Source organism: Leptidea sinapis, chromosome 2 (assembly GCF_905404315.1).
Source record: "Leptidea sinapis chromosome 2, ilLepSina1.1, whole genome shotgun sequence".
NCBI lineage: Eukaryota > Metazoa > Arthropoda > Insecta > Lepidoptera > Pieridae > Leptidea > Leptidea sinapis.
In genome coordinates, this window is record NC_066266.1 from 5,633,649 (window position 1) to 5,652,453 (window position 18,805).

The window sequence follows — 18,805 nt, forward strand, 5'->3', positions numbered from 1 at the left end:
AGTACTGTCCGAGTTAAATTAGCTATGCGGCGCCGTCAACCTTTTTGCATGTACTAACCCTACCGCTACCGATATAATTTCAAAAAAGTGACCTCAGGGTTCATAAATAATTTATTTATAGGTACGTTTATACGTTTTACAATACTCTGCGAAATAAAAGTAAATCAAAATGTGTCAATTAATAGATTTAGACTTTATCCAAATATTTTAAGTTTTCCTTAGTGTTAATTCCGCCAATATTTGTCTTTAAACAGTTCGACACGTGTTTCGCCTCTACACGAGGCATCCTCAGGAGATGTTGACTCGCCAAACTATGGCACGAGACTCTGCCAAAGATTGGCGGAATTAACACTTAAGAAAACTCAAAACATTTGGATAATTATGGATTTCCTCGCAAAGTACTTCTATAAATTTTGTAGATATAGACATTACATTAAAAGTAAATGAGATAAAATGCCTATTACAGTTGAAAAGACTTCATTTTTGCTAAGGCTGCTTGGCAGCGAAACGTAATTGCTCCTGATCAAAAATATTGATTCTTATTGTGAATCATTTATATTGCTTTTCTCTCTTATTAAAATGTAATCACAAAAACTTCTTACTCTCAACAGACTTAGAAAAGCCTTGGTAAAATTTACATTAAGGCCTGATTATTTAATCAATCCTCTGCAAAGCTCGCATTTCTTAAGACAATTTTAAATTGAAGTTAAGGTGAAAATGAAATGGACTGTGTTATGTTATATTAATAAGAAGGTTTCAGTGAATTTGTAAATTGAAATGTTGTAAATAGTCAATGACAGCTATTACGAAAAACGACCTCGTGGTCCTAATACTCCCAACTTTATAATGCTATTCCCGCAGCAATGAAAATTTACGCTCACCCTGGAAAAACAGTCACACAACATTGCCATATAAACGACTATTCGACAAGCAGACTTATATCGTCCGTTTGACCATAAAAAGTAATTGGGTAGACCGTAAAGGGTTCTTATTTTACGACCGACAAAAATATATGATAAACAAACTGGGCCTTTTACGTCATGGCGGCGGAAACGCGCATGTAATGGTGCTAGATATGACAAATAATGTGGTGGACCTTTTACATAAAAAAATAAAGAGGCACTCACAGTAAGGAATGGTTTCCTAAGGGGGACACGAAAGCCATAAAGTAACGGACTCATTAGGGCATTCATTTCTAGTAGATTTTCCTTGTGGTATAGTTTGAAGAATTCCAATTTCTATTTCGGAGTAAAATTTTTGACAGATTTTATTGTGTATAAAATTAAATAGTACTAGAGCTCTTTCTATATAGTACTAGAGTTCTAATAAAATAATTTAAAACTTGCTAATATTTCGGGATTTCTGTATTGTTTGAAATAAATAAATAAAATTAAAAAATATTCGCCCTTTTAACCAGATTTTCAGAAACATTAATTTAAACCAATGCAAATTATGCATTTATAGAACAGAATAGAATACACGAATAAAATTTGAAAAACAAAATTTTATGAACGATGCGGGACTCAAACCCGCGACCTCTGGCGTTCCATGCCAGTGCTCTAACCAACTAAGCTAACCGTTCGAGTGACGTGTCGTCATAAAATCTTGTATGCTTTGTTCAACTCCCAGGCTCATATCTATAATAGATACAATAGAATAGAATAAAAATTATATCTATTATAGATACCTTATCAACAGTGGCTGAGTCTTACCATGAGGACGTCATATTTGCTAGTTTATATGGATTGTTACTTATACATAATTTAAGTTGTCTGGGCTTTTATTTAAAAATGACCTGTCATTTAAAAAGTTTATAAAGAGTTGCACAGCCTTTTTTGCGTCACTCAATATCTACAATGATTCTGATCTGCGAAAGACACTCTGGGTTCAAGACTTCTGGGTTTTTAAGACCAGTGCCAATTGGTCAAACACAAATACCATCTATGTTTTCACTAGTGTATGTAAGATTTCTTCACGATCTTCTTTTTCCCGTAAGACCGGCGAATAAACGTACATGACTTCAAAAACCGAAAACACATTTGTGTGTCGTAGTTTCTAAAGCATTATTATTACATTTTTATATTAAAGTATTAAGTTCGTTAAGGCTATATATTAGACAAGAATATTATCAATATTTTATTATAAAGCATATAGGGATTAAAACGCGTGTAATTTTAATGTGTTTTTATATTAGATTTTTCCGTAAAAGTTACATTTTTATTTTAGTTAAACCGACGTTTCAAGACCTTTCCAGATCTCGTTTTCAGGGAAACTGCAGATGAAATTTCACCTGCATCTCTCAGTTATAATTACATGCGTTTTAATCCTTTAAAAGTGTTTTATGTAAAAGTGAAACACTCGCGTTAATCAAATAAAATACTATAAATAGTATATCTAGTGACGTTGTATCTGTGATTGGGAAAGTCATTTCCTATGAGCAGACTGCGGATGACAATAATTTTAATAGCTGCTATATCTATGATGATATACGCGGCTTAGTTCGGAGTACAATGGCTCAATAGTATACATAATGTTATTGGTTTGATGTTTATGTCATCGTTTGTCGCATGGTTTGATTCTAAATAGATCGGTCATTGTATAATAGCACAGTGTTCATTAAGGGGAGAAAATTACCTCAATACACCCGAGTGGTAGCATCGCACTTTCTCCTGATTAACATACGAGACGAATGAAACTTTTTTTTATAATTTAAGCAAATAAAATGCAAGTAAGTATCTATTTGGTAGGCGCCCCACAAAATGGACCGAAGATCTGGTCAAGATCGTCGGAATACATTGGATGAAGGCAGCGCAGGCCCGATCGTCGTGGAAATCTTTGGGGGAGGCCTTTGTCCAGCAGTGGACGTCTTCCGGCTGATGATGAAGTATCTATTTGACGTAATGATATGATTTTCTTTGATTAACGCAACTATTAGACATGTTCCTCTGAAAATATGATCCTGAAAAGGACATTAAGCTAAATAAATATTAACAAAAAAATTACTTTTAAAGTTACAATTGAATCATTTTCAGTGCTATAAAAAGTAATTTATTAAAATATTAGCTGTAACTAGAATAAAATTTGATTAATTAAACTGTAAAATAACACGCAATTACTTTTTAATTTTTAGTGCATAATATCATATTATCTATCTAACTAGTAATTTTTAAAATGGAGGATTTGTCAAATTTCCGACGTACAACGCCCTCTGTTTTTATTTTAAATCATTAATACAGTTCAAACAGCTACCTTTAGATTGTTGAAGTTGTTGCATCTCGATTAGTTTGTCGAGAGAAATGGTAAAATATACATTTACCCCATTGACGCATTTCCGTCACTTTCCACGTCTTTTTTTTATGAAAACAAGAGACGAGACGAGCAGGACGTTCAGCTGATGGTAATTGATACGCCCTGCCCATTACAATGTAGTGCCACTCAGGATTTTTGAAATACCCAAAAAATTCTAAGCGAACCTTGAGACATAATGTGTTAAGTCTAGTCCAAGTAATTGGAAGTTTACCCTTGGAAGTTTTCAACTAGATTAAGCGGTGGAGGTATGAGGTTACAAAAATACTCTAGAACTGAGAAACAGCTAGTACTTTTGATGTAAGTTTGTAAATAGTGTACTGTGCGATTGATTCTACAAATTCTACCAGTGGGCGGCTCCTTTGCACAGGATACTGGCTACATTTCTACCGTGAAGCATTAATGTGTAAACATTACTGTGATTCGGTCTGAAGGGCACCGTAGCTAGTGAAATTACTGGGCAAATCAGACTTAACATCTTATGTCTCAAGGTGACGAGCGCTATTGTAGTGCCGTTCAGAATTTTTGGGGTTTTCAAGAATCATGAGCGGCACTACATTTTAATGGGTAGGGCGTACCAATTACCATCAGCTCGTCTCGTTTTATTTTCATAAAGAAAAGTATTATGAATCATTATGAGCTAGGTATAAAAATGAGATTAAAACTTTAGGTTGCGTGAACCGAATTACCTTATAAGGCTCTGAATTCAGTGCTAACAAGTAAACAAGCTATTATTACGGGACCATTAAATTTATTATAGAAATCGGTTGTGGATTTATGTTATGATAATTAAGACGCAGGTACGGCGGTATAGTGTGAGTGAAAGATTAATGTATAATAAATTATGGAATGAGAGGAAACACGAGGGTAGCTGTCACCTGAGGAGAAGTGATCACGAACGCACATTATCTCTTGTAACATTGGATAAATCCAAATTTAGTTCTGATTTTTAATGAAAATAAGTGTCGAGATGAGCAGGACGTTGAGCTGATGGTAATTAATTTATTTATTTAGAAATACCAACATTTGTTTACATTGATGCATTGAATATTTATAATACAGACTACGTATTGTAAATTCAAATTCAAATATTTTTATTCAAAATAGGATGTGAAATCACTTATTGAAAGTCAAAAAACTACCACCCATTCCAAAATGAATGCCTCAGCCCTGAGAAGAATGGGCGAACAAACTCAGGGGGCTTTTTTTTCATCATAAATATGTTTTACGATTAAAGTAACATTTACAAAGTAACAAAGTAACATTGTAAAGTTAAACTTATTATTTAATAGCCTGGCGGTCGCTCCATTCCCATTCTGTGGTATCATTAAGAAAGTCATTTATGTTATAGTAACCTTAACCACACAAACGTTTTTTTAACAAATCTTTTGAATAACGTAATACTTTTGTTTTGAACATTTTCTGGGATCTTGTTGTAAAAGCATATACATCGCCCCACAAAAGACTTACTAACTCGACTTAGCCGAGTAGTAGGCATCATCAGTTTATGTCTGTTCCTGGTGTTAACATTATGGTTATGACAGTTTCTGGCAAATTAACTTATGTGGCTATGAACATACATTACATTATCAAGAATATATTGAGAAGCAACAGTCAAGATGTTAATTTCTTTGAATTTTGCTCTCAATGATTCTTTAGGACCTAGGTTATAAATAGCGCGAATAGCCCTCTTCTGCAGCACAAATATTGTATGAATATCGGCAGCGTTGCCCCATAGCAATATAATATACTTAATGTAACAAAATTACAGGTATCTACCACATGCTTTAATAATTTTCACAAAGTAAATATTAATTTAAGAGAAAAAACAAAAACAAAAAACTTATATGCTAACAAGTAATAATCGTTAAATTATTTAGTAATAAACTATTATTATATAAGACTAAGTAATATAATTATTATGACAAAATTTTACTCACGAAACTTACATACAAATAATTTACGTACTGTATGGACAGAAGACGTGAAATTAATATCAATGTAATCACTATATACTATATGTTTAACATCTTGCACAGCCTAGGAATAGGAGAGTTCGCTCCAAACATACGTCTTCGAACCGGCGGAACTAGCGAAACAATTTGCTTCCGGGGATATCTACTAGGGACACGAAAATTAATTTTACTGAGAAGTTGAGGACAGTCAATCTTGTCTTGTCAATAATTGATACGCCCTGCCCATTACAATATAATTCTCGTCGGAATTAACACTAAAGAAAACTCATAACATTTGTATAATATAATATTATAGAGTTACAAGGTATTTTATTGTAAAACTAGCTCACCCAGCAAACGTTGTATTGCCGATATTAAAATCGCGATACAAAAGTAACTGTTGATCGTAGATGGGTGAAAATTTGAAGTTGTATGTATTTTTTAATGCTGACACATAATCAAACAAATTTAAAAAAATTACAAAATAATTAAAAATTAGGCGTTAACCCTTAACATTTAGGGGATGAAAAATAGATGTTGTCCGATTCTCAGACCTACCCAATATGCACTCAAAATTTCATGAGAATCGGTCAAGCCGTTTCGAAGGAGTTTAACTACGAACATCGCGACATGAGAATTTTATATATTAGATTGAATACTAATACCTATATAATACCTACCTGTGTAGGAGCCCTTCACTCTATCTAACCTATAAAATGGCATATATGTACAGTGTATTTTTTAAAACTGTACTGTTATAAACAACTACCATTCTTTACTTTCATCAGTATTTTTACCCATTTACCAGTGGAAGGATCCTTTGCACAGGAAGCCGGCTAGATTAGGGGTACCATAACGGCGCCTATTTCTGCCGTGAAGCCGTTTTTTTTTTTATGGAATAGGAGGACAAACGAGCGTACGGATCACCTGTTGTTAAGTGATCACCGCCGCCCACAATCTCTTGCAACACCAGAGGAATCACAGGAGCGTTGCCAGCCTTTAAGGAAGGTGTACGCGCTTTTTTTGAAGGTACCCATGTCGTATCGTCCCGGAAACACCGCACAAGGAAGCTCATTCCACAACTTTGTAGTACGTGGAAGAAAACTCCTTGAAAACCGCACTGTGGAGGACCGCCACACATCCAGATGGTGAGGATGACATCCTAACTTGTGGCGTTTCGTGCGAAGGAGTAATGTGTAAACATTACGATGTTTCGGTCTGAAGGGTGCTGTAGCTAGTGAAATTACTAGGCAATTGAGACTTTTGCCAACCCCTGATTTGTAAAACTTATTTGTACATAGCATAGAAAAATCTAAAGGTTACAGAATGTTATTGTTACAGAATAATAGATATTTATCCAAGTAAGTCGAAATGAACATTTGTTCTTTACTATCATTGTTCTAAAATGTGTATATTTTTATAATAGTCGGCTTCTAAAATCCGAATACAGAAAAGTTATAATTCAGCCTAGCGACACTCTCTAAGAAAAAAGCGATTTTTCGCGATAATAGCCTAGCGACACTCTCTAAGAAAAAAGCGATTTTTCGCGATAATATGTAAAAAAGAAAGATAATAAAAGTCGAAATCCACTTCGTTTTAAGCAACTGTTCGCTTTCAAACTTAGCCGGCTTATACTTCGTCGCCAATCACAATACCATAATTACTACTATTTCGTACTTCGTGAAATGATTTCACGTTGCATAACTTTTATTTCGAAGTATTAACATCCTCTTTGTTATAATTATTGGATAATAATGCATATGCTGTGTATGTACGCTACCACGAAACAGATATGCAATCATAAAAACTTTGTATCTTTTTAGATACAAAGATAGAGATACTTCGTCTATTCTCTATTTCATTGGTTAGATCCTCCATTCATTCAAGAAGGAATACAAAAATAATACAAATATTATCACAAAGGGTCGAAAGATAAAAAGTGCCGGTGAAAAACATTCGCCATAAGCCCGGGAAAATCCAGCCAACTACATTTTCTCCCCCTCGATAAAACAATATAAATAATGTAAAACCTAAAAACACAGGGCCACTTTGTGCTTAGAATTTCTCGCAAACATTCGAAGGAGGCCGTCGAACACGATCCGAATATATATTAAGCGCAATATGTTATGTACGCTAAGCTTTTTCAATTTCGTTTACTCTGTGTACTAGTGTGAAGTAAATGCTACGAACCGGAATAAACTGGATAACATAGTTTCTTTAATTGTTTTAACTGTTTTTTTCTGTGTTACTTATATACGTATTTAAATGAGAGGCTTCTGTTTGAAATGTAACAATACCACGTATATACTACCTCGGGTAGTCCAAATATCCAAAGGCAGTTATTTTGTTTTTTTTTTTCCTTCAGGTGAGCCATTTGGCCGTTTGCCTCTTCTAATATAAAAAAAACCGTGTGGTGTCGTGGGTAGCCGGGTACGAATGAAGTTCTTTATTATAAAAATATTAATTTTACTGATTTACTAAAAAAAATGGACAGTTTCCACTGAATTCCACTGTCTAAAATAAAAAAAGTGTGTGTATACTTATGTATGCACGCAAGAAATTATACTTCTTTGGCGTAAAAAAAACAAATCCTTAAAATCATTGTTTCGTCGTGCTATTCTACGTTTGTAGAAAGAACTATATTGTCAAAATCCTGAAATAAATTATTGAATGTTAACGAATACGGATGTATTGGCTTGAACCCTTTACCTGTTCTAGTAATGGACGAAGAACCTAAAAAATTTATTTAATTTCGCAAACGTCAGAAAATTTCTGAAAACTTTTATTTTTAGATGTCGTTGTGCGCGCGCAACGTATAGTTGTCAAAGAAGTTTATCTTCATTAACATCCAAAAGGGACAAACGTTATTATGTTTTGCATTTATTTCAATGTAATTTTGTAGTTATAAACCTATTTAAATATGATTTAAATATTTGTTTTTTATATTTTAGTTTGATTTGACCTTGTTGTCCAGAAATGTGTCTAATGTCAATAATTGTTACTTGTCAATTATTTATATATAAATAATAATCAGCAAGATACTACGTACATGAAGAGAGTTACGTTCCGGACGTTTATTCTCTATTGTGGGCACCCCTCCGCATCGTTCCATAAGAAACGAATTATACTTTTACTAACCGTGAAAAATTAAATAATAGAACGGAGCAACTATTAAGTTACTTTTATTAATTCATTATTATTTTTTAATTTATAAATTTATTCCCCGTTACATGATTGAGAAGCCAACAAGGAAACCTAAAGATAATTTAAATTTGATTTGAACTTTTCATGCAATAAATCGACTTTATTTGTAAATGAAGTTTCATTAATCTGTCAGAATTTATTTGTTAAACATATAAACCACTAGACAATACTACTACGTAAGTGTCGATCCGTACTCTATAATACTGCCTATTTACAATCGAATTACAAAAATACTTACAAGTGGAAAGTGTTTTTACTGTTAGAGTTGTCGGTCAAATTGCTTAAGAATAAGATAAATGGTCAATCCCTTATATTAGATATTATTAAGATGTATTTAACCCTACAGTGGTCGCGCTTGATCATACCATTAGAGGTCGCGCGGATGACAGGCGTCATCCATTTGCTTACAATGTTTTATAATAATATTAACAGTAAGTAGTTTGTATTTATTTATTGAATATAACAAAAAAAGTAATAAAAAAAATATTTTTCTTAATCAGTTAGAACCAAAATATACAAGTAATTATAAATTCTTGGGAACTAAAATAAATTTTTGACTAAACTTAGATTAGAAATTAAGCAAATGGGTCTAAGCTGCAATTTTCGTAACAACTATTGCATATTTACTTGCAATGATCTGGGCAAGAACATTTGCCGCATGGTTGGCAAGATATACTTGTGGTTTTATTGGGTTTTCGTCTTCACAAAAAACAGCGACCATTTACGCCTTCAATACGGGTACTTGCTTCTCATGGTTGTTTTTCTAATGGGCTTCCCAAGAAGTCCTTCCTGGAATATTTACTTCCTTCTGTCAGTTTTTGTTTATTTTGTTTGTTTTAATAATCATAGTAATAATTCCATCATCGAGTAAGAGGGAAATATAATCTATTGGTGTAGTCTTTGATTATGCTTCTTGTTGAGGACCCCATCGAACACGTACAGTATTATGCTGACGCATCAACCAGTGAGAGCGAAGTTGTTCTTTTAGCCATCTAGTATTATCAACACCTTGATCGAATATATTTGAAACTGGTAAATCTTAATCATCAGAAACATCATCACAACCATCCTCTTCTGTATCCGAATATAGGATCTGGACTTCAACGTGATCAGAATTTTCGTCATCTGAACACTTAGTACCCTCTACCACGCCTTCATCTGCCTCCAACAGCGAAAATTCAATTTGCCATTCTTGGTGCCATTATCGAGTCTAAAATAGAAAAAAAAAATAACAATAACATAGCATAGAAGTAGGAAAAACAGGTTATTTCATTAACTTGAATGACATTTGTTAGTAAAGTTGCTTTAAATATACAGTAGAACAATCATAATATTGTAAACATATAGTAAAAAGTACTCACGTAAGCAGTCGCGCGAATGACATTCGTCCACCACAATTTCAAAATTTCCTGACACATTCAAGCCACTCAAACGCACGGTCATTATCAGTAATATAAATACGAAGCGTATCATAGGAATTACTAAACTCGGAACCAGCTAAGTGATTTCATATAAAAAACAAAAAATCCCGCCCGATTAATCAGCTTGGATGACATATGTCATCCGCACGACCACTCTAGGGTTAAACCCTTAAAATAAAACTATCATAATTTAGTGATATTCGCAGTAATAGCAGTACAAATTCAGAACTATTAAGGTAACATGTAGTTCATAACAGAGAAGACGCGTCACCTTAATTATTTATAACACAAGTTACAGCCAGCTCTAGTCATCTCACTTGGTCTATGCTGAGCGTCGTCTTTAACGCATACAATAATAATATTTTGTCAATTTCAGAGCGGACAACCCGTCATATCTTTCATACAAAGGCTGATACGTGATAACAGCGTTTTAGAGCACCTTTCTTAAAAAATACGGATCTAGTGAATTGATAGATTGGTTTTTTGGGTTTTATCGAAGCAGGAAATACAAATTTTAATAAACAAAACTAGTATAACTGTTTATATTATTATATTTCTCTTTTTTTCACAAATTTTACGAGACCTTTGGCCTTTAAATTTCACAAATTTGCAAGGATTACTCAATAAGACGTATTTCCTAAAAGAAGCTTTATGGACTTTTCGTACAGACGGTATTCGTTGTATGAACGACATGCTTTTCAAACATGTTCGCGATGATGATAGACAGGACCGAAATGGGTCCTGTTAATTGGCGACGCCATGTTCTCACAGTGACAACGGGCAATTATATATAAATATTGAATGATGTCAAAGTGCTGGATCAGCTTCCATCAAGCTGTGCCCTTTAATTAAGTCATTTTTTAATTTGACTAACTGCCTGAATATTTGTTTCAGAATTTGAGAAATAATAAAACATGTTGTATACAAATACTAAACATTTCCGATAAAACTACAATTTACATCTACGTCCTACAAATACCCGTCACTAGTCTTAACTCAACCTGACACTGGATAAATTATGGTGACACTTTCGCAAAAGCCACAATGGAAAGATAAAAATAGAACAGCCGTTGTTCAGAATGGGTTCCCAAGTACATAGTTAATATATTTTTTTATGAAAAAGGAGGACAAACGAGCGAACCCACCTGGTATTAAGTGATCATCGCCGGCCACATTCTCTTGAAACACCATAGGAATCACAGGAGCGTTGCCGGCCTTTAAGGAACCTTCACCGATTATTATTATATAATTTACCTTAATGTTCAGAATTGAATTAGTTCTCCATCGTTTTATTTTCAAAATGAGTTTAATAATCCTTATTTGGTATGAGTATAAGACCCAATCCAATAAAGTTTTTATATGATTGGGTCTTTTACTCATACCGTTGATGATAAAAGCAGTCAAGATAGACAGTTGTAATAAAAAAAATAAAAAATTAAACTCGCTCCAAAGCTATCCACTCCTATCAAAAATACGACTGTAAAAATACAGTTTCGAAGTAAGATTTACTTGCAAAGTACGTTTCAGAGAGTATTTTTACGGTCGCATAAATTCAAGAGCTCTTACAAAAGCAATCGCAATGCAAAGTGTAAATTATAGAGATGAAAGTAAAAATAGGTTTGTGGTAAAGTAGAGCATATTTCGTTTGGGCACACTCAGTTGATATTACGAAATTGGACGCCCTAGAGAAAAAGGTATGTGTTCCACGTAGAGATATGCAATGATTTTTTTAAGTCAAACGGTCAAAAGGCTCAGGTGATGGGAAGTAAGAAGGCAATTGCACATGCATAATGTTCATGGTTCATGGATAATTTCCAACACCCAGGGTTCAAGAAATGCGTTACCCGCTTTTAGCTGGCAAGCTTTTAGAATGCTAGTCGTCAACACGTTGTGGGTGAACTTTAACATTTTGACGTGATATCTGGTGGTGGAATTCGGTTAAACCTGAACAACTCCTCTGAGAACACCACATGATTTATGCGGTATAAGACGCAGAGAGAACCTTTTTTTATGAAAATAAGGGACGAGACGAGCAGGACGTTCAGCTGATGGTAATCGATACGCCCTGCCCATAACAATGTAATGCCGCTGAGGATTCTTGAAAAATCCCAAAAATTTTGAGCGGCACTACAATTGCGCTCGTCACCTTGAGACATAAGATGTTAAGTCTCATTTGCCCAGTAATTTCACTACGGCGCCCTTCAGACCGAAACGCAATAATGCTTACACATTACTGCTTCACGGCAGAAATGTGTAAGCATTATTGCGCCGTTGTTGTAATCTTGTGCAAAGGAGCCTTCCACTGGTCCACTGGAACTATATTGTAGAGATAAACAGCAATATAGCAATATCAAATAATCAAACTCGGAAGTAGTTGTAGGTAGAGCCACTCAGAATTTTCGGGTTTCTTAAGAACTCTGTGCGACACTGCATTTTAATGGGGAGTGCTTATCAATTACCATCAGCTGAACGTCCAGCTCGTCCTGTCACTTATTGTCATAAAATAAATAGAATTTAATATTTATTTTTGAAAAAGTTTATGTCCAGAAAGGAGGAGCGCAATTTACATGAATTAAAACAAGAATTCGACGGAATTGAATTTTTGTTTAAGCAAAAATTCATTCATATTTTGAAATGTTTTAACTGATGCTCTTAATTGTATTATCGTATTAATTTTCCCTTAATCATTTCGATACTAGACATCTGCGGGATCTGTCGACTTGCCAAACGCTGGAACGTGAGTACTCTCGGGGATTCAACTTAACTCTCTCACTGGCGGAATCAACACTAAAAATTTGTATTTATACCTGAATTGGCAACATTTAGAAGTTAATTTTCAAGTACAACAAAGAATGTCAATATGTAAATAAAGTATATAATAATATACTTGAATAAAATTTTAATGTTTTTTAGAAATACAATTAATACAGAAAGTACAAATGTCGCCGAAGCCAAAAAACGTATTTTAGAATTTATTGTCTGTTTGTACCGGCTAATCTCTCTCCTCGTAAAATTACGTCTCTAATTGCAATCAATACCCATACAAAAACGGTATAAATATTATTTTCTGACTGTACTATAATAACATTTTATGAATTGACCCGAAACAGTAATAAAAAATAACTAGAGACAAAATGTTTAGGGATGTGAGAAGAAAATTCGAGGCGAAACAGGAACAAAACTTGTGTGCACTGCAAGACAGACGATTCCGGTTATTACCGTGGCTGTTATTAAAAAAAAATTAGATCTAAATCGGGATAACCTTTGCAAGGAACTAATTATTCAAATTAGTTATTTCACACTGCCTCCAAGGAATTTATTAATTATCACTCACTGCCACTGTTTCTTTAGGAAATAAGTCTATAATAGAAGATATACCATTCGGTTCACATTATTAAGTTAAAGCCACAAATTCTATCCTTAGTAATATTATAAATGTGAATGTAAGTTTGTTTGTTACGCTTTTACGCCGGAGCTACTGAACAGATTTTGATGAAATTTGGTACAGCGATAGACTAGAGCTTGGAAAAAGACATAGACTATATTTTATCCCGGAAAAATCCAAAATTTCCGTGGAATTTGCGTAATACTGAAATTCAGGTCGATGGGCTATAACGATACCAATAGCAGGTTTAGTTTGCTATAGCTATCTTCCTCGAAATAAGATTCATATAATATTTTGGGAACGGGAGCGAAAATAGCGAAAACCGGAACTAGAATAATATATGAGATAATCTTCAATTCCAAACTTGCTTTTTATTTTTAAAAACCCTTTATCTACGCGGACGAAGTCGCGTCATCAACTAGTCTTTTAATACTTAAGTGAATTATTTTTTAATAGATCTCCCTAATTGAAACGTTTTGAGCTTTAGGAAAGAGAAAATTTATTTAATTTACAATGTACTTTGGGATGAGGCTTTGCCTTATTGTATTAAAGAAAAACGAGATGGCCAAAATTATACGAAGCAGTATCAATACTGACAATATTATGAGAAATAGTTAAGTATTTTTGACTATTGAAATCTTGAATTAATATACTTAAGCTAGAGCCAAGGTGTGATAGTAATATTAACTTTTCTATAAAAAAATATCATCTCAGAAATACAATAGAAAAGTTGATTTGAGAAATATATGGGCTTACTATACTTTGTAAGAATTCTAAATATTCATTATTCACATTATACTACTTTATTTAACCAAATTATTTAGTTAGATTTAGTCAGGAAAATAACATGGGGGGGGGGCTTAATAAATTTACGAAAATCTATACACTATAATAAATCCGTACACTCTAAGCCCATGTATAGAAATGACTGTTTCAATTTCGAATCAGATATATTTAAAATTTATTACAAACATAATACAATTTTCTTTAAACAACTTACAAAACTAAGTGATGGTTAATAATATTAGTAAACAGTAAATAAATTTTCGTACAATATTGGCCTGAATTGAATGATTAAAATGGCTCTAACTGTAAGAGTATCCAATACATTTTCTGAAAAACGATCGACGATATAGGGATTCTAACTGAACACAGAAATATAAATAAAAAAGATCCGTCTTTCAGTCTGTCTGTTTTCTGTGCACTCCTCCCTCCCCCTAACATATTTTTTTAGCACTAAAAAGCTATTGTGACTTTATTCGCCAATTTTCATTATTTCAATTATAAGAAATATAATATAGTAGACGACTTAAGGACCGTCAAGAATAGAGCATACTCCTAGCTTAAGGTCCGACAGTACATCTCTTTGCCCCTGGTTTTTCGAATGTTACTTACCATCATGTAAGTCTTTTGCAAACGGGCAAGAGCCCGTCTTATATATCTATCTATATAAAAATGAATTGCTGTTCGTTAGTCTCGCTAAAACTCGAGAACGGCTAGACAGATTTGGCAAATTTAGGTCTTGAATTATTTGTGGAAGTCCAGAGAAGGTTTAAAAGGTGAATAAATAGGAAAATGATGCTAAATTAAAAAAAAACCAACAAATTTGTTTTTCTTTTGATGTGTCCATACATAATTTCTATATTCTGCTGTGAAACAATTTCATTTCGACAGCAGGGTGCATATTTTACGAAGTAATTTTTGATGTTATGATATATTATTGACAAATTCATTTAAAAACATTATTTTATTTATTATATACAGAACATCGTCTGTCGGGTCAGCTAGTTTTATACTTATAAAATGAGTACTTTAAATATTTCAGCAGCTTTAAATAATAATATGCGGGTGACCGAGCCTTGCCCGGATTTTTAAGAATGCACAAAACTTGTACAAAAAAAATCTTATAGGACATCTGGATTCGCACAGCGGTCTTCTGCTTTCCGGATCACCCAATGTCCCATATAAACTATTGTACTCGTTATATAGTGGCCAAATTTACCTTTATATTTTAATGGTGTTGGAGCTGATTGTTATTAAATTACGGATAAAACTAGCAATATCGATTTATCACCCCCGAAACTACTTGTATACAATTTTTTTGAAAATTTGTTGGAGCCGTTATATACTCGTATATATAACAGCTCGTTTAAAGATATAAGATTTGAAATAGCAACTACAACCAAGCGCTATATAGTAAAAGATAGTATATCTGGCAGTGCAATAGATACACAAGGGTAGTTAGTAGATTGTGCGGGGCATTGTTCCATTTACCGTCTCGTTTGGCCTGCCCGAAAGTAATTACAGTGACTTTGTAACATGTGACTTTCAATATTAGCTCCGCTATTTAAGTTATTACCGCTTGTACTGTTGGCAAACTTTCTGCGGTTTTTAAATTTAGAACTCTCTCTGGTCAGCCAGATTTATTTAATTTCGAACAGCTTGCAAATGTTCTTTGTGTTTCGCTTTAAAGGGAATTAAAATGTGAAATAGGTTAATCTTTAAATAAAAAAAGGAAAATCGAAGATTTTATCATCACGAAGAATGTTTTGACGCTCTCAAATACCAGCATCTTAATCTTAATTTATTTTATTACCTACTTCTTCTGAGGTTCTCAATTCGTCGGTATGTTCTTTTTTTTATTTTTGTTACCTCAAAACTTTCGACTGGGTGAACCGAATTTGATAATTCTATTTTTATTTGAAAGCTGGTGCTTCGCGTATGGTCCCACTATAGTATGGTCCAGATCCGACAGTGACATCTATGAGAAAACTTACAAGTCTTAAATTTTGCTATACATACCTACAGCAAAGTGGATGATAAATTTACGAATAACTCAATATCGTGCCAAACGATTTCGATGATTCTTTTTTTATTGGAAAGGATATACTTCAAAGATAGTTTGGTGAGAGTTTGGTTAGGTTCTGATTACGGAATCCATGACAAAGTAACGGAACTCTTCATTTCTTATGAGCAAATTAACGATACTCGGCCGAATCTTTTTAATGCTATCCGGATATTTAAGTCATCTACCATAACATAGTTATGGTCAAGTAATTGTCGTACTCGAATATGATGATCAATGGGACTCCTTAACGACTTACAATAAGTGTGCGATCTGTGACAGAATTTATAACTGTGTGTAACCAAATAGCAAAGCACTTTTACGTTCATTGCAAAGCACTTTTACGTTCATTGCTGCATTGAAAAATTTAGTATATCTACACATATTTAGACAAATTGTTAGTTAGTGTTCTTCAAATTCACTAAAAATCATATAAGTAATAAAAATTTTTTAACAAAAAAACAACCGACTTCAACAACACTATTCCAAAGCAATAGATATAATGTGCACTAATAAGTATAAAAAAATTGCGTATTTTTAATACAATCTAATTAGTTAATCTAATTCTAGTTACGATTATTGTAATTTTTGAAGTCGGCGTCATCCAAGATAGGTTTGTTACGACATACATAGTTATAGGTGAGATGTGCTTGAGTCGTGAGGAGGCGAGAGCGGGTCGCGGCGGAAGGACAGCTATTCCAAAAATAACAATAATCGTAACTAGAATTAGATTAATTAATTAAATTATAAAAATACGCAATTCTTTTTATACTTTTTTGTGCACATTATATCTATTGTATTGGAATAGTGTTTTTGAAGTCGGTTGTTTTTTTGTTAATTTTTTTTCCAAAAAGTGATTGTGCGAAGCTAGATCAGTTACAAGAAACGTTTTTATACATTAATAACATAATTATTCTATCCAATTACTTTATTAAGGGATTTCTTATCCTTAAATTAATATTTGAGATATTCTTAGCTGAAGCAACAAAAGCTCTTCAAGGCTTTTGGTATAAAACCAGTTTAATTACTCAGTAAGGAGCTAAAAGCGATCTGTTTCGACTCTCACAAATTAATACCGTGAATCAATCTCAAATATCGGTCTTAATTACTTTGATTGTAATATAATTCCTAATACTTTATATTGTTATATGAGTTATGTAGACATTAATAAAGACAATCTCTACAGAAGAATAAACGAACGAACGGGTCAACTGGTATTAAGTGATCACCGTCGCCAACATTCTCTTACAACACCAGAGGAATTATAGGAGCGTTGACGGCCTTTAAGGAAGGTGTACGCGCTTTATTTGAAGGTATGGATGTCGTATCGTCCTGGAATCACCGCAGGAAGAAGTTCCTTGAAAACCGCATATAGAAACACCGTATATGACGCTCATATACTATTGAAAGATTCAAAAAGTACAAAAGATATGCTTGTACTTTTTAACAGAAGAATTCTTATTTTTTATTGAAAGAAGAGCAGAACTGAGTATATGCACTGTGTTAAAAAAACCCTGTACGATATTTGACACGGATATGAAGTAGAATACGGAGACACCACTAAATATAAAATAAAAATTCATTAAATGCTACAGTAAAAAGAACATTTCTTATTAAATGGTTTCAAAAATCTTTAAAGTATTCAAAACAAATATTTTTATTCAAAATAGGATGTAAAATCACTTATTGAAAGTCAAAAACTACCACCCATCCCAAAACGAATGCCTGAGGAAAATGGGCGCAACAAAATCAGCGTGTTTTTTTTTCATCAAAAAAATATGTTTACAAAGTAATATTGTACAATTATTAAACTTATTATTTTATAGCCTGGTTGCTCCATTCCCAATCTGTGGTATCATTAAGAAAGTCATTTATGTTATAGTAACCTTTAGCACACAAACGTTTTTTAACAATTCTTTTGAATAACGTTATACTTTTGTTTTGAAAATTTTCTGGGATCTTGTTATAAAGGCACATACATCACCTCATAAAAGACTTACTAACTCGTTTTAGCCGAAAAGTAGGCATTATAAGTTTATGTCTATTCCAGGTGTTAACATTATGGTTATGACAGTTTCTAACAAATTCACTTTAGTGCCTATGAACATAGATTACATTATAAAGAATATATTGGGAAGCAACAGTCAAGATGTTAACTTCTTTAAATTTTTTCTCTCAATGATTCTTTAGGACCTAGGTTATAAAAAGCGCGAATAGCCCTCTTCTGCAGCAAAAATATTTTACTAATATCGGCAGCGTTGCCCCATAGCAATATAGCATAGGGCAAAATAATATGGAAATAACTAAAGTAAACTAGACGCGCCGTATCTATGTCAGTTAATTGTCTAATATTTTTAACCGCGTATGCTGCAGAACTAAGTCTGTTCGCCAATCCTTTAATATTTAGTTATAGTTTGTTAATTTTTGTGCATCATGTACTGGAATGTATATTTAAGATGCTCATGTGTCTAGGGCGCAATAATTGTATTTAGGCATTACGAACAAAGTTAAGCACCGCTCGGTCTGAAGTAGCCGTTTCGAAATGCTTTCCAGCGTCTGCACATGCGAGAGTCACCAAGGACAGTGTTCATGAAGCATAAAAGGGCACCACTACATTTTTCGGGCGCCGTTCGTGGATCTCCAAGAAGAGTACGCCACTTGAGGGATCGGGCGAAGTGGTCTTGTCGCT

The 18,805-nt window shown here is 33.5% G+C and overlaps 1 protein-coding gene across 2 annotated transcripts in view; it reads right to left on the reverse strand.

Annotated features, from left to right (window-relative positions):
• LOC126975607 (irregular chiasm C-roughest protein-like) overlaps positions 1-18,805 on the reverse strand; it is a 151,969-nt gene that overhangs the window by 49,342 nt on the left and 83,822 nt on the right. Inside the window, exon 8 of one of the 2 annotated variants that reach the window (XM_050823586.1) lies at positions 8,967-9,675. The exons of the other annotated variant lie outside the window; for it this stretch is intronic. Coding sequence (XP_050679543.1) covers positions 9,667-9,675 — 9 coding nt within the window. The 3' untranslated portion in view covers positions 8,967-9,666. Of the gene's footprint in view, positions 1-8,966; positions 9,676-18,805 lie in introns of those variants that run through there. 2 annotated transcript variants of the gene reach the window in all.